The 23,273-nt window shown below is 48.6% G+C and overlaps 1 protein-coding gene across 1 annotated transcript in view; it reads left to right on the top strand.

Moving 5' to 3' along the window:
* The first annotated feature begins 3,244 nt into the window (after positions 1 to 3,244).
* LOC117975754 (rhophilin-2-like) overlaps positions 3,245 to 23,273 on the top strand; it is a 34,836-nt gene continuing 14,807 nt past the window's right edge. Inside the window, 7 exon segments of the mRNA XM_055100178.2 lie at positions 3,245 to 3,887; positions 8,341 to 8,507; positions 13,638 to 13,825; positions 14,235 to 14,391; positions 16,975 to 17,094; positions 20,748 to 20,942; positions 22,907 to 22,983. Of these exon segments, the coding sequence (XP_054956153.2) occupies positions 3,628 to 3,887; positions 8,341 to 8,507; positions 13,638 to 13,825; positions 14,235 to 14,391; positions 16,975 to 17,094; positions 20,748 to 20,942; positions 22,907 to 22,983 (1,164 nt within the window). The 5' untranslated portion in view covers positions 3,245 to 3,627.

Genomic DNA, 23,273 nt, shown 5'->3' with positions numbered 1-23,273 from the left:
ATTCTTATTAATTTAGTAATGTTTCAGTTGACGCTATTGGGTTTTATAAACATGCTGTTGTGTTGCAAAAAATTATTTTGTTTCTTTCCAAGATTTCATGTCTCTTATTTTTCTTAATGTGTGGGCTAGAGAATGTTTGGAATTAGGCTAAGTAATAACAGTGATGGTAGAAATTCTCGTTTTGTCCCTAATGTTTACAGTGGGTTTCAGTTAGGATTTTTTTTTTTTTTTTTTAGATGAAGTCTCGCTCTGTCATCCAAGCTGGAGTGCAATGGCTCAATCTCAGCTCACTGCAACCTCCACATCCTGGGCTCAAGCTATTCTCCTGCCTCAGCCTCCTGAGTAGCTGGGATTACAGGCACCTGCCAGCATGCCTGGCTAATTTTTGGATTTTTAGTAGAGATGGGGTTTCACCAAGTTGGCCAGGCTGGTCTCGAACTCCTGGCCTCAAGTGATCCACCTGCCTCGGCCTCCCAAAGTGCTGAGATTACAGGGGTGAGCCACCGTGCCTGGCCAGTTAGATAATTTTTTTTATCCCACTAAGTACATTAATTTACCCTAGTTTACTAAGTTTCAAATTCAGGATCACATATATAATTTAATCAAAATCCTCTTTGCCTTTAAGAGGTGAACATAAGATTGGAGTGCAGTGACGTGATCATGGCTCACTGCAGCCTCAACCTCCTGGGCTCAAGTGATCCTCCTCCTGCCTCAGCACGCCTGGCTAATTTTTTTATTATTTGTAGAGATGGGGTTTCACTATGTTGTCCATGCTGGTCTCAAACTCCTGGTCTCAAGTGATTCTCCCACCTTGGCCTCCCAAAGTGCTGGGATCACAGGCACGAGTCACTACACCTGACCCCTTTTAACCACTATGCCCAGCTATTTTATTTTTTTATTTTTTTAATTTTTAATGGAGACAGGGTTTCACCATGTTGGCCAGCCTGGTCTGGAACACCTGACCTCAAGTGATCTACCTACCTCAGCTTCCCAAAGCGCTGGGATTACAGGTGTGAGCCACCATACCCAGCCCATGGCCAAGTTTAAAGAAAAGAGGCATAGTCAGCCGAGCGCAGTGGCTCATACCTGTAATTCCAACACTTTGGGAAGCTGAGGTGGGAGGATCACCTGAGGCCAGGAGTCCAAGACCAGCCTAGGCAACATAGGAAGACTCTGTCTTTACGAAAAATAACAATATTAGCTGAGTGTGATGGTGCACACCTATAGTCCCCTCTACTGGAGAAGCTGAAGTGGGAGGATGACTTGAGCCCAGGAGTTCAAGGCTGCAGTGAGCTATGATTGCACCATTGCACTCCACCCTGGACGACAGAGCGAGACCCTCATCTCTTAAAAAAAGAAAAAGAAGGCACAGCAGAGTTGTATATTTAGTACAAATCCATTTTTGTAAGACAAGTGTTTGTCTGTGTGTCTGTACATTGAACACACAAAAACAGGAGGAGCTTTAATGTAGAAGTTGTGTAAAGAGGTTACACAGTCACTTGGGAAGACATAATTGAGCGATCTATGTGATCACCTTTCTTGCAGCTTGGGGGAGCCAGCACTTGTAGGGGCAGCAGTGGGGTGACGGGGCAAAACCCCATCTCTATTAAAAAATACAAAAATGAAATTAGCTTGTGGCACGTGCCTGTGGTCCCAGCTACTTGGGAGGCTGAAGTAGGAGGATTACTTGAGCCCAGAGAAGTCGAGGCTGCGGTGAGCCGCGATTGCACCACTGCACTCCAGCCTAGGCAACCACGTGAGACCCTGCCTCAAAGATAAAATAAAATAAAATGCCTTTATAACGTGGTTAAGGGTCTTCTTGGCAAAGGAAACCTGTATCTGGGGACTGTTATGACAGTCCTACCCTCAGGGTCTGTGCTGGGAAACTTGTCTGGGTCCTGAGGGAGGCCCAGAATTGCAAGTCTGAGCCCCTGAATATCTGCAGTGTTTGCAGTATGGTTGAATGTATAGTCCATAGACTAGTCTCAAACTCCTGGGCTCAAGTGATTTACCTGCCCTGTCTTCACAAAGTGCTGGGATTACAGATGTGAGCCATGATGCGTAGACACAAAGACATTTTTAAGCAAAAAATTAACTTCAACTCTCACTTTTACTGAAGCGACACAGCATTTAAAAACAGGCATGGGGTGCAGTGCTCACACCTGTAATCCCAGCACTTTGGGAGGCTGAGGCAGATGGATTGCTTGAGCCCAGGAGTTTGAGACCAGCCTGGGCAATGTGGTGAAACTCCATCTCCACTAAAAATACAAAAATTAGCTGGGCATGGTAGCACATGCCTGTAATCCCAGCTACTTGGGAGGCTGAGGCACGAGAATCACTTGAGCCTGGGAGGTGGAGGTTGCAGTGACCCGAGATTGCAACATTGCATTCTAGCCTGGGCAACAGGAGTGAAACCCTGTTTAAAAAAAAAAAAAAAAAAAAATCTATGGCCGGACACGGTGGCTGACATCTGTAATCCCAGCACTTTGGGAGGTTGAGGTGGGTGGATCACCTGAGGTCAGAAGTACAACAATTAGCCAGACGTTGTGGTGGGTGCCTGTAACCCCAGCTCCTTGAGAGGCTGAGGAAGGAGAATTGCGTGAACCTGGGAGGCAGAGGTTGCAGTGAGCTGAGATTGTGCCACTGCACTCCAGCCTGGGCTACAGAGCAAGACTCCATATAAAAAAAACTACATAAATTAAGAAAATAAATTCCCCCACTTTGAAAATCACTGTAAGTTTTTCTTTATTCTGCCTTTTTAGAAACAGGTTCACAATTGACATATTACTGTTATGCACATACATGCTTTTCAATCACATTTTATAGTATCTAACCTCATTTTTCTTTAAGGATTTTATCCTGGAACATTACAGTGAAGATGGCTATTTATATGAAGATGAAATCACAGATCTTATGGATCTGAGACAAGTAAGTTTTTGCATGCAGCAGAGAGGGGAGGGTAGCTTTTCCAAGTTTTCAGGGAACCCCATTATTGCATGCTTGTGGTCTTAACAGAATCATGGGCAGATTGAGGTGATGGCTGGGGGGTGCTGGAATCATCCATTCCATTTGCTGCATAAGAAAACTGTAGAAGGAGGCCGGGTGCAGTGGTTCACGCCTATGTAATCCCAGCACTTTGGGAGGCGGAGGCGGGAGAATCACCTGAGATCAGGAGTTCCAGACCATCCTGGCCAACATGGTGAAACCCCGTCTCTACTAAAAATTCAGAAATTAGCTGGGCGTGGTGGTGCATGCTGGTAATTCCAGCACTTTGGGAGGCTGAAGCAGGTGGATCACCTGAGGTCAGAAGTTTGAGACCAGACTGGCTAACACTGCAAAACCCCGTTTCTACTAAAAATACAAAAACAAGCCGGGCATGGTGCTACATGCCTGTAATCCCAGCTACTAGGGAGGCTGAGGCAGGAGAATCACTTGAACCTGGTAGGTGGAAGTTACAGTGAGCCAAGATCGCACCACTGCACTCCAGCTTGGGTGACAGAGCGAGACTCCATCTCAAAAAAAAAAGGAAAACCATAGAAGGGGAGAGACCTGCCTCCTGGCAGGGCTGGGACTGGATTCCAGGATTTCTGACTTCCTCACAGGTTCTTTCCACCCCTCCTAGAGTTGATGATGCCAGCAGTGAGGTCGTCATACTGCAGAAATAGTTACAGGCATCTGCTGGTATGTGCAGGGCACCTTCCGGGAAGGGCTGTCAGCTGTGTCCTCCTCTGCTCATGCCCTCTGGGGTTCTTTTCCTCGCAGGCTTGTCGGACGCCCAGCCGGGATGAGGCCAGGGTGGAACTGCTGATGACATACTTCATCCAGCTGGGCTTTGTTGAGAATCGATTCTTCCCACCCACACGGCAGATGGGATTCCTGTTCACCTGGTAGGTGCTGGAGGTCTGCGCTGGCGCTTCACGTGTTATGGCAGCCACAGTTTCGGAGCCTCAGCATCACAGACGCCCCTCTGCGGGCACCTCAGCCCCTTTTCCTATCTTGCATTTATCCGGGGTGCACCCCTGTGCACCTCAGCCCCCTTTCCTGTCTTGCATTTATCCAGGGAAGTCTAGAAAGGTGTCAATACATTGGTATTTATTTATGAAGGTGATCCGAGGGAGATGGCCCCAACAGACTGTGGCCTCTTGCTTCACAGAACAAGTGAGCCAAGGAGAGGAGACATTTTTCTTGCTTGTTGTATCACTGCGGAAGCACAGGGCTCTGAAGTAGAATTAGCCAGAAGCAAGATTCTTGTCGCAGATTGGACTGGGGCATGCGTGTGTATGTGTGAGTGAGTGAGAGAGAGAGAGAGAAAATCGGGTCTTGTCCAGTGAGACAAAAGCACCAAACAGAAATAGATCAGGTTTCTTTTGAAACGGGGTCTCACTGTGTTGCCCAGGCTAGTCTTGAATTCCTGGGCTCAGGTGATATTTCTGCCTCAGCCTCCTGAGTAGCTGGGACTATAGGCATGAGCTACACACTCAGCTTAGATCAGATTTAAAAAATGGAAGTAGAGGATTTGATTCTTCTCCACAATTGGCATTTTCAGACAAGATCAGGCATGTCAGGGTGGTATGGCCGTAGACCCAATTGGTGTTTTCAAAGATTAGTATACTTTAAATACTTGGGAGGCTGGGTACAGTGGTTTTCATGCCTATATTGCCAACACTTTGGGAGGCTGAGGCAAGCAGATCACTTGAGCCCAGGAGTTTGAGACCAGCCTGGGCAACGTGGCAAAACCCCATATCTACAAACAATACAAAAATTTGCTGGGTACGATGGTATGCACCTGTATTCCCAGGTACTCGTGAGGCTGAGGCAGGAGAATCACTTGAGCCCGGGAGGCAGAGGTTGCAGTGAGCCGAGATCACACCACTGCGCTGCAGCCTGGGTGATAGGAGTGAAACCCTGTTTCAAAAAAGAAAAAAAAAGGCTGAGTGCGGTGGTTCACACCTGTAATCCCAGCACTTTGGGAGGCCGAGGCAGGTGGATCATGAGGTCAGGAGTTCAAGACCAGCCTGTCCAATATGGTGAAACCCTGCTTCTACTAAAAAATACAAAAATTAGCTGGACATGGTTGTGCATGCCTGTAGTCCCAGCTACTTGGGAAGCTGAGGCAGGAGAATTGCTTGAACCTGGGAGGCAGAGGTTGCAGTGAGCCAAGATTGCACCACTGAACTCCAACCTGGGCGACAGAGTGAGAGTCTGTATCAAAACAAAACAAAACAAAACAAAACAAAACACCAAAAACCTAAAAAAAAAGTACTTTGGAGATGCTGCACCCCTTCTCTGAGTGTCGTTAGGAGTGTCAGTGAAAGGAGAATACATCCTAGAAGGTGGGGGCGTATCAGAATTGAATGTTTCTATAGCCGATGGTTGGCTACTGATGCCTTCCTCATGGAAAGCAAAGGAAAGGGGGATGACTTTTCCTAACAATGCACCAGGCTGTCTGCATGGTGAAAGGTGGTTTCTCCTTAGTCATGAATTAGGGAGAAGCTGTCTGCACACCCCTTGGTTCATGAGTAAACTTTAAAACAAGTCCTAGGGCCAGGTGCGGTGGCTCACACCTGTAATCCTAGCACTTTGGGAGGCCGAGGTGGGTGGATCACCTGAGGTTGGGAGTTCGAGACCAGCCTGACCAACATGTCTCTACTAAAAATACAAAAATTAGCCGGGTGTGGTGGCGGGCACCTGTAATCTCAGCTACTCAGGAGGCTGAGGCAGGACCATTGCTTGAACCTGGGAAGCGGAAGCTGCAGTGAGCCGAGATGGCGCCACTGCACTCCAGCCTGGGTGAAAGAGCAAAACTTTGTCTCAAAAAATAAAATAAATAAATAAATAAATAAATAAAACAAGTCCTAGGCTGGGTGTGGTGGTTCACATCTGGAATCCCAGCATGTTGGGAGGCCAAGGTGGGTGGATCACTTGAGCCCAGGAGTTTGAGACCAGTCTAGGCAACACAGTGAGACCCCATCTCTACAAAACAATTAGAGAAAATGTGCCAGGCATGAGTGGCACATGCCTGTAGTCCCATCTACTTGGGAGGCTCAGATGAGAGGATCACTTAAGCCCAGGAGGTTGAGGCTGCAGTGAGTCATGATCATGCCACTGCACTCCAGCCTAGGCAACAGAGTGAGACTTGGTCTGAAAAAATAAAAAAGTAAAACAAATCCTGAGGTTTTAGATTTCAGAAAGAATTATGAGGGGTTAGTAATTGCCATATTTCATTTAGGAGAAGCCATATATATATATATATGCACACACACACACTTTTTTTTTTTTTTTTGAGACAGAGTCTCACTCTGTCACCCAGGCTGGAGTGTGGTGGTGTGATCTCAGCTCACTTCAACCTCTGCCTCCCAGTATCAAACCATCTTCCCACCTTAGCCTCCCAAGTAGCTGGGCTTAAAGGCACATGCCACCACCATGTATTTTTGATAGAGAGGGGTTTCACTATGTTGCCCAGGCTGGTCTCAAACTCCTGAGCTCAAGCCAGCCACCTGCCTTGGCCTCTAAAATGCTGGGATTACAGGTGTAAGCCACTGCACCCGGCCTTTTTTTTTTTTTTTTTTGAGACAGATTCTTGCTCTGTTGCCCAGGCTGGAGGGCAGTGGCGTGATCTCGGCTCACTGCAACCTCCGCCTCCTGGGTTCAAGTGATTCTTCTGCCTCAGCTTCCTGAGTAGCTGGGATTACAGGTGTGCCCCACCATGCCTGGCTAATTTTTGTATTTTTAGTAGAGATGGGGTTTCACCACGTTGGCCAGGCTGGTCTCAGTCCCTGGCCTTGTGATCTGCCTGCCTCGGGCTCCCAAAGTGCTGGGATTACAGGTGTGAGCCATCGCACCTGGCGCATTTTTTTTTTTTAATAATTGAGGAACTTACCTGACACATCATTATCACCCAGAGTCCATAGTTCCCATTAGGGTTCATTCTTGCACTTGTGTATTCTGCGGCTTTTGACCAACATAGAGTGACAGTGATCCATCTTTGCAGTGTTGTACAGAAGAGTTTCCCTGCTGGAAAAATCCTCCGTGTGCTCTGCCTGTTCCTCCCTCCCTCCCCCTAAGTCCTGGCAACCCCTGATCTTTCTTCTGTCTCCAGGGTTTTTGGCTTTTCAGAATGTTGGACTCACACAGCGTGCTATACAGTAGGTAGCAATGTTCAGGTTGGCTCTTAGTAATGTTTCCTCTGCATCTTTTCAAGGCTTGCTTGAAAAGGCTCCATTTTTAGTACTGAGTAATAGTCCATTGTCTGGATGTCCCATGCTGTGTTTATAAAGTTACCCCATCAGATATTTTTGTGTGTGGCTGTGGTGGTCAGTGTGATTAGTCCTGTCATCTTGCTTGGAAACAAAAGCCTCAGTGCATGTGCATTCTTGAATTTTGTTGAAGAAATGAGTTTGTTGTTGTTGTTATTGTTGCCCAGGCTGGAGCACAGTGGCACAATCTCGGCTCACTGTAACCTCCGCCTCTCGGGTTCAAGCGATTCTCCCGCCTCAGCCTCCTGAGTAGCTGGGATTACAGGTGCCTGCTACCATGCCTGGCTAATTTTTGTATTTTTGGTGGAGACTGGGTTTCACCATGTTGGCCAGGCTGGTCTCGAACTCCTGACCTCAGGTGATCCACCCGCCTTGGCCTCCCAAAGTGCTGGGATTACAGGTGTGAGCCACTGCACCCAGCCAACCCAGGAGTTTAACAGCAGTTTGGGTAACATAGTGAGACCCCATCTCTACAAAAATTTAAAAAAAAAAACTAGGCAGGTATGGTGGCATGCACCTGTAATCCCAGCTATTCTCATGAGGCTGAGGTGGGAGGATCAATTGAGCCCTAAAGTTGGAGGCTGCAGTAAGCTATGATCACACCACTGCACTCCAGCCTGGGCAACAGAGTGAGATCCTGACTCTTAAAAAAATAATAATAGAGCCAGGCACAGTGGCTCATGCCTGTAATCCCAGCACTTTGGGAGGCTGAGGTGGGTGGATCACGAGGTCAGGAGATTGAGACCATCCTGGCTAAAACGGTGAAACCCTGTCTCTACTAAAAATACAAAAAAATTAGCTGGGTGTGGTGGCGGGTGCCTGTAGTCCCAGCTACTTGGGAAGCTGAGGCAGGAGAATGGCATGAACCTGGGAGGCGGAGCTTGCAGTGAGCTGAGATCGCTCCACTGGACTCCAGCCTGGGTGACAGAGCGAGACTGTATCTCAAAAATAAATAAATAAATAAAATGATAATAATAATAATAATAATAATAATAATAATAATGATAATTTTTCCACTTGCATCCAAAAGTAGCATTAACTAGCCAAGTAATCTGTATTCCCTGAATGCATTTCTTTCACATAGGTATGACTCCCTCACTGGGGTTCTGGTCAGCCAGCAGAACCTGCTGCTGGAGAAGGCCAGTGTCCTGTTCAACACTGGGGCCCTCTACACCCAGATTGGGACCCGGCGCTATCGGCAGACGCAGGCTGGGCTGCAGAGTGCCATAGATGCCTTTCAGAGAGCTGCAGGTATGTCTCCTCCAGGGCTGACTGGACAGAGCCTTGGCCCCGCCCGGTGGCACCAGGTGACCCCCCACTGAAGAGGGTCTACAGGTCGTCCCCTGCAAGGGCCAGACCAGTCTGCAGCTCTGGTGTAACTTCCCACTAAGAAACTTGCTCCAGCCGGGCGCAGTGGCTCATGCCTGTAATCCCAGCACTTTGGGAGGCCGAGGCAGGTGGATCATGAAGGTCAGGAGATCGAGACCATCCTGGCTAACATGGTGAAACCCCATCTCTACTAAAAATACATAAAATTAGCTGGGCCTGGTGGCGGGCACCTGTATTCCCAGCTACTTGGGAGGCTGAGGCAGGAGAATGGCATGAACCCGGGAGGCGGAGCTTGCAGTGAGCCGAGATCGCGCCACTGCACTCCAGCCTGGGTGACAGAGTCAGACTCCGTCTCAAAAAAAAAAAAAGAAACTTGCTCGGTGGTTCAGACCTCAGTCTGGGATGGCTTGATGTACATGGTGAATCCTGTGGCTGATGATTGATCTTTTCCAGACAAGTGGCCCTGGGATGGCAGTGCATAACTGTTCTTTCAACACTGTCATGAAGAGCAGAATAACTTTTCCCAAATAGTGAAACCGTAGGCTTCTTTTTCTTGTATTAGGTGTACCCTATCTGTGTGTATTACTCTCCGTGCCTTTATTTATTTATTTATTTATTTATTTATGAGATGGAGTTTCGCCCTTGTCGCCCAGGCTGGAGTGCAGTGGCGCAATGTTGGCTCACTGCTTGAAACCTCCCGGTTTCAGGCGATTCTCCTGCCTCAGCCTCCTGAGTAGCTGGGATTACAGGCACCTGCCGCCACGCCCGGCTAATTTTTGTATTTTTAGTAGAGATGGGGTCTCACCATCCTGGCCAGGCTGGTCTCGAATTCCTGACCTCAGGTGTTCCACCTGCCTCAGCCTCCCAAAATGCTGGGATTACAGGGTGAGCCACCGCGCCCTACCCCTCCATGCCTTTATGTCACCTGCATTCTGCCAACTTCTCCAGCATGAGGTGGGTGTTCTCAACCCTTTGTCAAGTGATGCATTCAAAGGATGTCTCATAGCTCAGTTCCCTTCTTCTGGGAACTGTCTTTTGTTATTTTATTTTATTTATTTGTTTATTTTGAGATAGAGTCTTGCTCTTGTCACCCAGCCTGGAGTGCAGTGGCACAATCTCTGCTCACTACGACCTCTGCCTGCTGGGTTCAAGCAACTCTTCTGCCTCAGCCTCCCAAGTAGCTGGGATTACAGGCGCCTGCCACCATGCCCGGCTAATTTTTGTATTTTTAGTAGAGATGAGGTTTTGCCCTGTTGGCCAGGCTGGTCTCAATCTCCTGACCTCAGGTAATCCTAGTATGAGAACGAGGTGCGGGGTCGAGGAGAAAAGCAGCCTAGTGCTTACACCTGTAGAGGACCGGGGTCACCAGACCCAGTGCTGTGGGTAAGCCTGGCATGGCTCACCCTTGCCTGCGGGTTCTGCCTTGCTCCCCCATAGCAGGGCCTGTGTCTGGGTCAGACTCCGCGTGGGGATGGATGCAAGAGCAGGGCACAGTGTAGACCACAGTGTGTTCTCCACACTAGCTCTATAGTGTGTTGCCTTCTAGGTTGATCATCGACATTCTGCTTTGGGGTGTGATCCCCTTCCACCCGTGTGGATCATTGTTTGATATCACTTTGCCCTGCAAGCTTGTGAAGAACCAGAGCTTTGCCACTTCAACTCATTGTGAAATTTCTGATGTTACAATGATTGGTCCTAACAGCCTGGGCCACACAGGAAGACCCTGTCTCTACAGAATATTTAAAATTAGCCAAGCGTGGTGGTGTACGCCCATAGTTCCAGCTACTCCAGAGGCTAAGACGGGAGGATCACTTAAGCCCAGGAGTTTGAGGCTGCAGTGAGCTAGGATTGTCAAAAAGAATTTTTTTTTTTAATTAAAGAAATAGGCCAGGCATGGTGGCTCATGCCTGTAATCCCAGCACTTTAGGAGGCTGAGGTGGGTGGATTGCTGGAGCTCAGGAATTTGAGATCAGCCTGGGCAACAAGGCAAAATTCCATCTCTACAAAAAGTACAAAAATTAGCTGGGCCTGGTGGTGCATGCCTGTAGTCTCAGCTACTTGGGAGGCTGAGATGGAAGGATCAGCCAAGGTTGTGGTAAGCCAAGATCGTGCCATTGCACTCCAGCCTGGGCGACAGAGCAAGAACCTGTCTCAAAAAATAATTAATTAATTAAAAAAATGAAAGATTGGTCTCTTAGGATGAAGTGATATGCTAAGATTCCAAGTATGAGTTGATTTCTTTTGTTGTAAATCTTTTTTCTGGACTCATCTTTCTGGGGAATCTTAGGCAGGCACTCTGTGTCCTGTCTCTGAGATTATAGCAATGGAGACAAATTATAGATGAAATGAAGCAAGTGGGAGAACAGTGGGGAGTGTGAGGGAACCCCCACGGAGCTCACAGCTCAAAACAGCAGGTGCCATCCCTCCGCAGGGCGGAGATTTTTTTTTTTTTTTTGCTCAGCAGCAAAACCAGAGGACCCAGTTGGCTGGGATTCATATGAGAGACTCTATTTCAGTTCCAGATTGATTGTCAGTTAGCGCTTTGGACAGTTAATTTTCTAAACTATAAAGAAGTCAGTGGAAGGCTGCAGCATGAAAATTTCCATTGGAGCAGACGGATTGAGTTTTTTTTTTTTTTTTTTTGAGACGGAATCTCACTCTATCACCCAGGTTGGAGTGCAGTGGTGAGATCTCGGCTCATTGCAGCCTCCGCTTCCCGGGTTCAAGTGATTCTCCTACCTCAGCCTCCTGAGTAGCTGGGATTATAGGTGTGTACCATCATGTCTGGCTAATTTTTATAATTTTAGTAGAGGCAGGGTTTTGCCATGTTGGCCAGGCTGGTCTCGAACCTGACCTCAGGTGAACCACCCGCCTCGGCCTCCCAAAGTGCTGGGATTAGAGGCATGAGCCACCGCGCCTGGCCAGAATAGATCTTTCTTGAGGTCCAGGGGAAAAGCCCTGGACTGCTGAATGACTCAGATCTTATGTGTGAGCCTGGCCCCCTGTGAGCCCCTCAGTCCTTCTGCCTGCTCTCTGCTTGCATCTCCATACCTGTCGTGATGGAATTTTGTCCCAGGTGACACAGGAGTTGTGGGGAGCAGGCTGGTTTCTCTACTCAATAGAGATGTAAGTGTTTTGGAAGATAATCCAATTTGTAAAATTGGGTTTAAAGGCTGGGTGGGGTGGCTCACACCTGTTATCCCAGCACTTTGGGTGGCCGAGGCAGGCAGATCACCTGAGGTCAGGAGTTCAAGACCAGTCTGGCCAACATGGTGAAACCCCGTCTGTAGTAAAAATACAAAAATTAGCTGGGTGTGGTGGTGAGCACCTGTAATCCCTGCTACTTGGGGGGCTGAGGCAGGGGGATCGCTTGAACCTGGGAGGCAGAGGTTTCAGTGAGCTGAAATCATGCCACTGCACTCCAGCCTGGGCATTTATTTATAAATAAATAAATAAATAGTGTTAAAATATACATATATAACCTAAAATGTACTATTTTAACCAGTTTTTTTATTATAGTAAAATAACACAGAACATAAAATTACCATTTTAATGATTATCTTAAATTTTTAAAATTTTAAAATTATCCTGCCAACCAGAAGCACATTTTAACCATTTTGAAGTGTGTAGTTCAATGGCATTAAGTGCATTTGTACATTCATAGTGTTGTGCAGCCATTACCACTAAACATCTCCAGAAGTTAAAAATTTTTTTTGTTGGTTAGGCAAGGTGGCTCACACCTGTAATCTCAGCACTTTGGGAGGCTGAGTCAGAAGGATCACTTGAATCCAAGAGTTGGAGACCAGTCTGGGCAACATAGGCACACCCCATCTGTACAAAAAATTTTACAATTAGCTGGGTGTGGGGTAGTGCATGTCTGTAGTCCCAGCTCTTCAGGAGACTGAGGTGGGAGGACTGCTTGAGCCCAGGAGTTTAAGGCTGCAGTGAGTCATGATCATGCCACTGCACTCCAGTCTGGGCAACAGAGTGTGATCTTGTCTCAAAAATAAATAAAATAAATACATTTTTTAAAAGTATATATTTTTTAAGAGACAGGGGTCTCAGTATGTTGCCCAGGCTGGTCTTGAACTCTTAATATCAAGCAACCCTCCCACCTCAGCCTCCCTTGTAGCTGGGATTACAGGCAGCAGCCCCTGTGCCCAGCTATCTCCGGAACTTTTTCATCTGGATGATGGATAAGCAAAGCTCTGTACTCAGTTAAGCAATAACTTCCCATTGCCCCCTTTCCCAGCCCCAGCTAACCTCTATTCTCCTTTCTGTTTCTGTGAATTTGACTATTCTGGGTACCTTATCTAAATGGAATCCTACAATATTGGTCCTTTTGTGACTGGCTTGTTTCACTTAGCATAATGCCCTTATTTACACTGTACCATGTGTCAGAATTTCATTCCTTTTTAAGGCTGAAAAATATGCCATTGTATGGATAGGCCACATTGTGTTTAATCATTCATCTGCTCATGGATGTCTGGGTGGTTTCCACTTTTCAGCTCTTGTAAATAATGTTGCTATTAACACGGGTGTTCAAGTATCATTTAAGCCCCCACTTTCAATTGTTTGGGGATATATATCATAGGAGTGGAATTGCTGGACCATATAATTGAGAATCAAACTTTTTAATATGTTGTAGGACACCGGTTCTTTTTTTTTCCTATCTTTCCTTTTTTTTTTTTTTTTGAGACGGAGTCTTGCTCTGTCACCCAGGCTGGAGTGCAGTGGTGAGATCTCAGCTCACTGCAACCTCTGCCTCCTGGGCTCAAGCAATCCTCCTGCCTCAGCCTCCAGAGGAGCTGAGACTATAGGTGCATGCCATCACACCCAGCTAATTTTTGTGTTTTTTGTAGAGACAGGGTTTCACCATGTTGCCCACACTGGTCTTAAATTCCTGACGCAAGTGATCTGCTCGCTTTGACCTCCCAATGTGTTGGGATTATGGGCATGAGCCACCACACCTGGCCTCCTATCTTTCTCTACAGCAACGTGATGAAGTAAATATAAAACCGAACTAATGGGCAAAACATTTTCCACTTTTAGGGGTTTTAAACTACCTGAAAGAGACATTTACCCATACTCCAAGTTACGATATGATCCCTGCCACGCTCAGCGTGCTTGTCAAAATGATGCTTGCACAAACCCAAGAAAGCGTGTTTGAGAAAATCAGCCTTCCTGGGATCTGGAATGAATTCTTCATGCTGGTGAAGGTGGCTCAGGAGGCTGCCAAGGTAAGACTCCCTGGTTCCTGTGACTTTGGGGAGTGGGCAGGAAATGCTGGCACAGGAGCACTGGAAGTAGTGGGGCCTTCCCACAGGAGCTTGCCTGTGACCTGGGCATTGTGCCAGCTCCGGCCAGTACTGCTGGCTTGAGTTTTCTTGGCAAGTGTTGGTGTTTCAGATACAGATCACTGATTCCATCTGCAGCTTAACCTAAAAGCCAGCATAATGACAGCAGCCTGATCCCCCTGTTAACTGTGACAATGACAGAACGAGGGGTTGCTTGGAGTTGCTCCCAGATTCTGGAGCAGCCCCTGGCAGGGGCTGTTGCATGAGAAGAAGAAAGGGCTCTTTCTCTGCAAATGGGTTCATGAGGGCCCTTGTGCCGGGCTGCCCCTTCCCAATGCCCCTTCTATTTCAGGTGGGAGAGGTCTGCCAACAGCTGCACGCAGCCATGAGCCAGGCGCCGGTGAAAGAGAACATCCTCTACTCCTGGGCCAGCTTGGCCTGCGTGAAGGCCCACCACTACGCGGCCCTGGCCCACTACTTCACTGCCATCCTCCTCATCGACCACCAGGGTAAGGCCTGTGAGGTTCGGGGGTTTGGCCAGGGCTGTGGTCCCGCTGCCCCAGGGGCGATTCTGAGCTGAGTGAGAGCTAACTGCCTTCCCTGGAGATGCTCACAGGCTGAAGGCAGAGGATGAGAATGACCCATGACTGAGGCAGCTGCTGCACAGGCCATGGTGGGGTTAGGGGTTATAAGCTTCTTTAGAGGGAGGAAGAGGAGGCACCTTTAATTCTGCCTGTGTGCAAGAGGATGAATTTTCACCTGGAATCTAGAATCTAAGGGAATGCCAAAAATGCTGGCATCAAGATAAGTAACATTTTAAGGTAATATTTTAAAAGAATCAAAATTAATGCAGGCTGGGTACAGTGGCTCAAGCCTGTAATCCCAGCACTTTGGAAGGCCAAAGCAGGCAGATCATTTGAGGTCAGGAGTTTGAGACCAGCCTGGCCAACATGGTGAAACCCTGTCTCTACTGAAAATACAAAAATTAGCCGGGCATGGCGCGTGCCTCTAATCCCAGCTACTCCGGTGACTGAGGCAGGAGAATGGCTTGGGCCGGGGAGGTGGAGGTTGCAGTGAGCCGAGATTGTGCCACCACACTCCAGCCTGGGCAGCAGAGCAAGACTCCATCTCAAAAAAACTAATAATAATAAAATAAAAATTAATGCAAAAAAAATCTGTGATGATCGGAATTTAATTTAGTTTTATTTTATTTTATTTTATTTATTTTGAGAGATGGGGCTGGAGTGCAGTGGTATGATCATGGCTCACTGCCTTCTTGAACTCCTGGGCTCAAGCAATCCTCCCACTTCAGCCTCCTGAATACCTGGGACTACAGGCACATGCCACTACACCAGTTAATTGGAAAAAATTTTTTTCGTAGAGATGGAGTCTCACTATGTTGCCTAGGTTGGTTTCAAATTCCTGGCCTCAAGCAATTGTCCTGCCTTGGCCTCCCCAAAGTGTTGGGATTACAGGCATGAGCCATGGTGCCTGGCCAGGGATTTTTGATCTAATAAGTACTAATCCAGGCAGCCTCCCGAGGAATTAAAAAGACAGCCTCTGGAGCCAGACTTCCTGGGTTCATATCTCAGCTCTGCCATGAATGAGCTGTATTACCTTGGGCAAGTTACTTAGCTGTCCTCTGCCTCGATTTTCTCATCTGTAAAATGGGTATATGGAGAGAATCTACCTCACAGGCTGTCATGAAAATGAAGGGCCTGTATGCAAAGCTCAATAATGCTTTATATGCTGTAGGTTCTCTGAAAGTGTGAGCCACCACTCCTAGTACTATATAGTCTATTAGGCGAGACAAGATGTTGAAACAAATAGAAATACCATATAGTGCCTTGGTGATTGCTGCAGAGACACAAATGCAGCAGCAGGTGGACTCCATGGTGCAGTCATTGATGGCTTCTCAGAGGCGGTGACATTTGAGTTCAACTTTTCCATCTGCACAGGAGGGAAGGGTCAGCCTAGAGGGAGTAAAGTGTCTGAGCACAGGAACAGAGGCCGAGGGTGCTGGGGAAGTGGAGAGTGGTTTTGTGAGGTTTGAGAGCAGGATACGCACCAGGGAGGGTGTGGTTGAAGCAGGAAGGGGCTCTGCTGCAGGTGTGCAGGCCTGCAGAGGGGTGCAGGCCAGGCATGACAGGGTCTGGGCTGTGCTAGGAGGTTCTGTGTGGGGGGTAAGTCAGAGGAGGTAGCGTGTGGGGGCTCAGGGTCAAATTATGAACCTCACCGGGTGTGGTGGTTCACGCCTACAATCCCAGCACTTTGGGAGGCCGAGATGGGTGGATCATGAGGTCAGGAGTTCGAGACCAGCCTGGCCAAGATGCTGAAACCCCGTCTCTACTAAAAATAGAAAAATTAGCTGGGCATGGTGGCACATGCCTGTAATCCCAGCTACTCGGGAGGCTGAGGCAGGAGAATCACTTGAACCCGGGAGGTGGAGGTTGCAGTGAGCCAAGATCACACCACTGCACCCAAGCCTGGGCGACAGAGCGAAACTCCATCTCAAAAAAAAAAAAAAAAAATATTCTGAACCTCTGAACCTCTGGAGCATGACTGGTTCCAGTGAGCAAGAGCTTCGGGGTAGCCAGGCATGGTGGCTCACACATTTGATCCCAGCACTTTGGGATTCTAAGGCAGGAGGATCGTTTGAACCCAGGGGGTTGAGACCAGCCTGGGCAATGTAGCAAGACCTTATCTTTACAAAAAAATTTAAAAATTAGCCTAGCGTGTGGTGGTGCATGTCTGTAGTCCTAACTACTCAGGAGGCTGAGGTGGGAGGATCACTTGAGCCCAGGAGTTCAAGGCTGCGGTGAAATATGATTGTGCCATTGCACTCCAGCCTGGTGACAGAGTGAGACCACACTCTAACCTGAGTGACAGAGTGAGACCGTCTCAAAGAAAAAAAAAGCTTGAGGGTCAGACTGCCTGGGGTGTGTCCAGGGGCAGAAAGGAGAGCCATGATCCCAAATGCCTTGTGAAACTGCAGAAGAAAGGAAACTAGAGACATGGTAGAAAGAGAAATCTCTATGTGGGTCTGTGGCCAGGTCCATGAGAGGGGATTTAACCTGTGGTTCTCTTTGCAGTGAAGCCAGGCACGGATCTGGACCACCAGGAGAAGTGCCTGTCCCAGCTCTACGACCACATGCCAGAGGGGCTGACACCCTTGGCCACACTGAAGAATGATCAGCAGCGCCGACAGCTGGGTGCGTGTCCCTCTGCACCCAGATGTGGGTCCCACTTGGTGCCCAGCTGGTCCTGCTCACAGACAGCCACAAAGAGGTCCCTGAAGAGGGCCCGGGAGAGGGGGGTGTTCCAAGTCATCGTGGCCACTTTGGGTTCGGAAGTCATGAGGCACAGTCCTGAGCCTCAGAGGGCTTCCCAGGCTGTGTTCTCATGGGTTCCATAGCACCCAGGCCTCCCCCTGTGGAGCCAGGACTTTAACCATCTCCCTTGGGGTCCACAGGGTGGCCTGTATCATGCTAACAGGGAAGGAGACGTTTGTTGATTTCCTTATGCATGGCTGAATTCCCAAGAACACCTAATGACTGGTAATGAAGTGTCCTGGTTTGGTCTCTGCCATGTCTCAGTGTGAATATCTCTTCCCATGTGCAGACCTCACCTCCACCACCCTACTCTGCCCCCACACACACATACACAGCTTCCCCGTCTCAGTGATGGCAACTCCCACCCCTCTAGGTGCTCAGGCCAGAAACCTTGGACTCACTCTCCACTCTTCTTTTCTTTCCTCCTCTTTCACCTCCCCTCCCCTCTGCTCCCCTCTCCTCTCTTCCCCTCTGCTCCCCTCCCCTCCTCTCCCGTTCTCTCCCCTCCTCTTCCCTCCCCTCTGTTACCCTCCCCTCCCCTCCTCTCCCCTTCTCTCCCCTCCTCTCTTCTCCCCTCCCCTCCTCTCTCTGCCGTCCTCCCTCTCCTCCCTCCTCCGTCCTCCCTCCCCTCCTCCCTCTCCTCCCTTCCCCTCCTCCCTCTCCTCCCCTCCCTTCCCTTTCTCCCCTCCCCTCCCATCCTTCCCCTCCTCTCCTCTCCTCCCCTCTCCCACCTCCCCTTCACTCCCCTTTCTCCTCCTCTCCCCTCCCCTCTCCTCTCATCCTTCCTCCTCTCCCCTCACCCTTCCCCTCTCCCCTCTCCCCTCCCCTCTCCTCTCCTTTTCTTTTTCCTTGTTGCTTTCCTTTTCTTTCCCTTTCCTTTCCTCTCTCTCTTTTATTCTTTCTTTCTTTCCGTTCTCTCTTTCTCTCCTCCCCATCTACCCTTCCTCCCTCCTTTCCTCTTTCCTTTTCTTTCATTTGCTTTCTTTGACAGTGTCTTGCTGTCCCCCAGGCTGCAGTGCAGTAGTGCAATCACAGCTCAGTGCAGCCTCAAACTCCTGGCTTCAAGTGATCCTCCTGCCTCAGCCTGCTGAGTAGCTGGGACTATAGGCATGCACCACCATGCCCGGCTAATATTATAAAAAGGTTTTTTTAGAGATGCGGTCTCACTATGTTGCCCAGGCTGGTTTTGAACTCCTAGCTTCAAGTGATCCTCCTGCCTCAGCCTGCTGAGTAGCTGGGACTATAGGCATGCACCACCATGCCCGGCTAATATTATAAAAAGGTTTTTTTAGAGATGCGGTCTCACTATGTTGCCCGGGCTGGTTTTGAGCTACTGGCCTCCAGTGATCCTCCTTCCTCTGTCTCCCAAAGTGCTGGGATTACAGGCACGAGCCACCACACCTAACCTCTTGTCTTACTTTCTCACCCTACATTTGATTAGCAAATCCCTTTGGCTGTACCTAGAAGACACACTCAAATCTGGCCACTTTAACCCTGCTGCCCTGGTGGAAGCCACATGTGTACAGTGCTTATGTAAGAAACATTTACTCACTTAAACCCCACACAACACTATGAGGTGGGTCTCATGGCATCCCCATTTTACAGCTGAGGAAACTGAGACCCAGAGCGGTCACGTGGCTTGCCCTGCTCATAGCTGGTTTTCTTGCTGCCCCTTCAGAGTCTGCTCATACAGGCCAGATCACATCAGTCCCCGGCTCACACCCCAGTGGGCTCCCATCTCACGCAGAACAGGAGTGAGAGCCCTCATCTCGCACGCATGAGATCCGCCATGATCTGGCCTTGTTCCTTCCCTGCACTCATTCTCTCCCGCCTTCAGGCACACCTTAGCTCCTCCTTGCCCTTGAACACCTGTGCGTGCCCCTGCTCCAGGGCCCTCGCACCTGCTGCTCTTTCACATCCATTAGGGCTCTGCTCAAAAAGGACCATATCACAAAGCCTTCCTTGGCTGGGTGTGGTGGCTCATGCCTGCAATCCCAGCACTTTGGGAGGCTGAGGTGGGAGGATGGCTTGAAGTCAGGAGTTTGAGACCAGTCTGGGCAACATGGAGAAACCCCGTCTCTACCAAAAATACAAAAACTTAGCCAGATGTGGTGGTGTGTGCCTGTAGTCCCAGCTACTTGGGAGGCTGAGGTGGGAGAATCGCTTGAACCTGGGAGGCAGAGGTTGCAGTGAGCCGAGATCATGCCACTGCATTCCAGCCTGGGTGACAGAGTGAGACTCCGTCTCAAGAAAAAAAAAAAAAAAGCCTTTCTTGGTCACCCATCATAGGACAACCCCATTCCCAGTCTTCTCTTACCATCTCTGCTTACCGTGCTTTATTTTTCTCTATAACCTCATCACCACCCCATCCATTACATATTTCTTGTCTTGTTAGTTATCTGTCTTCAACCACTACATGTAAACTCCATGAATGTGGGGGCAGTTTGTTTACTCGTTGCTTTATCTCTAGTGCCCAGCACATTTGGTAAATATTTGTTGAGTGAACATCTTATGAACACAAGTGAGCTTATTACATATGCATTTAAGGGAGGCTTGGGCTGGGCGCGGTGACTCACGCCTGTCATCCCAGCACTCTGGGAGGCTAAGGCAGGCAGATTGCTTGAGGCCAGGAGTTTGAGACCAGCCTGGGCAACATAGCAATGATAATGAAATGATAATGATAATGAAAACATTATCCAAGTGTGGTGGTGCATGCCTGTGGTCCCAGCTACTCAAGAGTCAGAAGCGGAAATTTCAGTTGAGCCCAGGAGTTTGAGGCTACGGTAAGCCATGATTGCACCACTGTACTCCAGCATGTGAAACAAAGTGAGACCCTGTCTCTAAATATAAAATATAAAATGAAATAAAATAATATTTTAATAAAAGGCTTGTTGTAACCAAGTGAATTGTAGAGAAACGCCACACTTTGAGACTAATTCAGGAGTCGTTTATTAGCCGGTGACCGAGAGACGGATAATGCTCGAAATTGTCTCGGGCCTGAAGAAGGGGCTAGATTTTCTTTTATACTGTGGTCTAAATAGGGGAGGGGGGTTTAACTGAAGCAATTTTACAGAAGCAGAATAGGCAAAAAGTTAAAAAAAGTAATTGGTTATAGAAGCAGTTACAAAAAATAAACAGTTCCAGGTGCAGGTGCTTAAACTATCACTAAGAGATAAATGCAGGGGCTTTAGGTACCTGCCACTGAGCACATCCCCAGGAGCTGCTGGTACAGCCTGCCTCAGTATCTTATCAGCAGTTTGCATTCCTGGGTGTGCTTGGAGTCAGCTTACACTAATTTTTCCCTTAAGGGGGATAAAGGGAGCTGCAAGTGAAGAAACTAAAATGTAGTCTGTCCGTCTCTCTCTGCTAGGAGAGAGTCACTCAGGTTAAAACAAGGTAGGGTATCACGGGCTCTAGCTATCCAGGCAGATCCTTTAGAAAAGAGAACGTCCAACCTCTTGGGCTGCCCTTTGGGCCCTTATGCTCTGTTTGGTGGATCTCCAAGTCACGTGGGTGCTGGCTTCCGTCTGCAGGAAAGTCCCACCTGCGCAGAGCCATGGCTCATCACGAGGAGTCAGTGCAGGAGGCCAGCCTCTGCAAGAAGCTGCGGAGCATTGAGGTGCTACAGAAGGTGCTGTGTGCAGCACAGGAATGCTCCCGGCTCACGTACGCCCAGCACCAGGAGGATGATGACCTGCTGAACCTGATCGACGCCCCCAGTGTTGTTGGTGAGTAACCTAGACTGTGTTCCCTCTGTGGGGGTGCCTGTGCTGCGGAAAGAGTACGCCTGGCCTGTGGGGGTTGAGTAAGCCCTTGCTGTGTGCTTGGCACAAGGAGGGCTGCACAGGGCAGGGACCGAGGTGCTTATTTTGCCCTGGAGTTCTCTTTTCTTTTTCAGATGGAGTCTCGCTCTGTTGCCCAGGCTGGAGTGCAGTGGCATGATCTCGGCTCACTGCAACCTCTGCTTCCCGGGTTCAAGTGATTCTTCTGCCTCATCCTCCCGAGGAGCTGGGATTACAAGCACCCACCACCACACCCAGCTAATTTTTGGATTTTTAGTAGAGATGGGGTTTCACCATGTTGGCCAGGCTGGTCTCGAACTCCTGACCTCAAGCGATCCACCTGCCTTGGCCTCCCAAAGTGCTGGGATTACCAGAGTAAGCCACCACACCTGGCCTAGATACACTTTTTATGCTGTTTGTAGAATCAGCCTGCCCTGGGATCCTTTGTTAGAGATTGACCAGCCTTATGTTAAGGGTAGTCCGAGCCTGCTGTGAAGATGCTGGTGGGGGTATGTAGCTGTCAATGGTTATGACTTGCCAAACCTCCTTTTCACTGGGAAATCCTCATACCACATTAATAATGAAAAGGTCAAGCACGGTGGCCCAAAACTCTAATCTCAGCACTTTGGGAGGCCGAGGCGGAGGATTACTTGAGCTCAGGAGTTTGAGACCAGCCTGGGCAACATAGTGAGACCCCATCTCTACAAAAAATTTAAAAAAAATTCATCAGGTATGGTGGTGCATACCTATAGTTCCAGCTACTCGGGAGGCTGAGGCAGGAGAATCATTTGAGTCCAGGAGGTCAAGCTGCAAGAGAGCTGTGATCGCACCACTGCACTCCAGCTTGGGCGACAGAGCGACACCCTGTCTCAAAATAATAATAATGTTGAAAACAGAAAGCTCAGTATCCCAGGACTGTGTCCAGTGAGGCATGGAACTTCCATAACAATAACACTTGAAACATAGATGACTTCTCAATAGGTTTTTTGTTTGTTTGTTTGTTTTTGAGAGGTCGTTTCACTCTTGTCACCCAGGCTGGAGTGCAGTGGTGTGATCTCAGCTCACTGCAAACTCTGCCTCCCTGGTTCAGGCCTCAGCCTCCCAAGTAGCTGGGACTACAGGTGCATGCCACCACGCCTGGCTAATTTTTTGTATTTTTAGTAGAGATGGGGTTTCATCATGTTGGCCAGGCTGGTCTTGAACTCTTGACCTCAGATGATCCTCCCACCGCGGCCTCCCAAAGTGCTGGGATTACAAGCATTAGCCACCATGCCCAGCCTCCTCATTAGGGTTTTATGAGTGCCAGAGAAGCCCACTAAGCCCCTTAAATATCAGGAAACCCCATGGGAATGTGTCTGGTTATCACTCCTTGGTCCCAGCTCAGGAATGAGTTATACCTCCTATGGCTCACATGAGGTACCCAAATGGAAGGTAGAGTTCAACCTAGGTCGGGGTTTGAGCTGTGTTCCATCTTCTTGTACTACTTGTCTAAACCGAGGGGAAGGATGTGTGACTAAGAGAAAGTTCTGTACTGTCTCATTCCCAAGGATCACTTTCTTTTTTTTTCCCCCCCCTGGAGTCTTACTCTGTCACCAGGCTGGAGTGCAGTGGCAAGACTTCAACTCACTGCAACCTCTGCCTCCTGGGTTCAAGTGATTCTCCTGCCTCAGCCTCCCAAGTAACTCAGATTATAGTCGCCTACCACCATACCTGGCTACTTTTTGTATTTTTAATAGAGACGGGGTTTCACCATGCTGGCCAGACTGGTCTTGAACTTCTGGCCTCATTGATCCACCTGCCTCGGCCTCCCAAAGTGCTGGGATTACAGGCGAGAGCCACAACACCGGGCTATAAGGATCACTTTCAATTACAGAAACATTTATCCTCCCATTTCTAATCCTCTATTCTAGCTAAAACTGAGCAAGAGGTTGACATTATATTACCCCAGTTCTCCAAGCTGACAGTCACGGACTTCTTCTAGAAGCTGGTATGTTGAAAGCTCTCTACATAAATGACCGAAGGGGACAGCTCTTCACTTTGGCGAGTATGGTGTCTTAGTCCATGTGGGCTGCTATAACAAAATGCCTCAAACTGGGTGGCTTATGAACAGCAGAAATATATTTCTCAGTTTTGGAGGCTGGGAAGTCCAAGACCAAGGTATGGGCAGATTTGGTATCTGCTGAAGGCCCATGTTCTGGTTTATAGGTAGGGCCTTCTACCTGTGTCCTCATGGCAGAAAAGGTGATGAGCTCCCTTGGGCCTGTTTTAAAAGCATGT

The sequence above is a fragment of the Pan paniscus genome, chromosome 18, assembly GCF_029289425.2.
Source record: "Pan paniscus chromosome 18, NHGRI_mPanPan1-v2.0_pri, whole genome shotgun sequence".
In the NCBI taxonomy this organism is placed as follows: Eukaryota; Metazoa; Chordata; class Mammalia; order Primates; family Hominidae; genus Pan; species Pan paniscus.
Note: the sequence above shows the minus strand (reverse complement) of the source record. Positions and strands in the feature narration are given on the sequence as shown.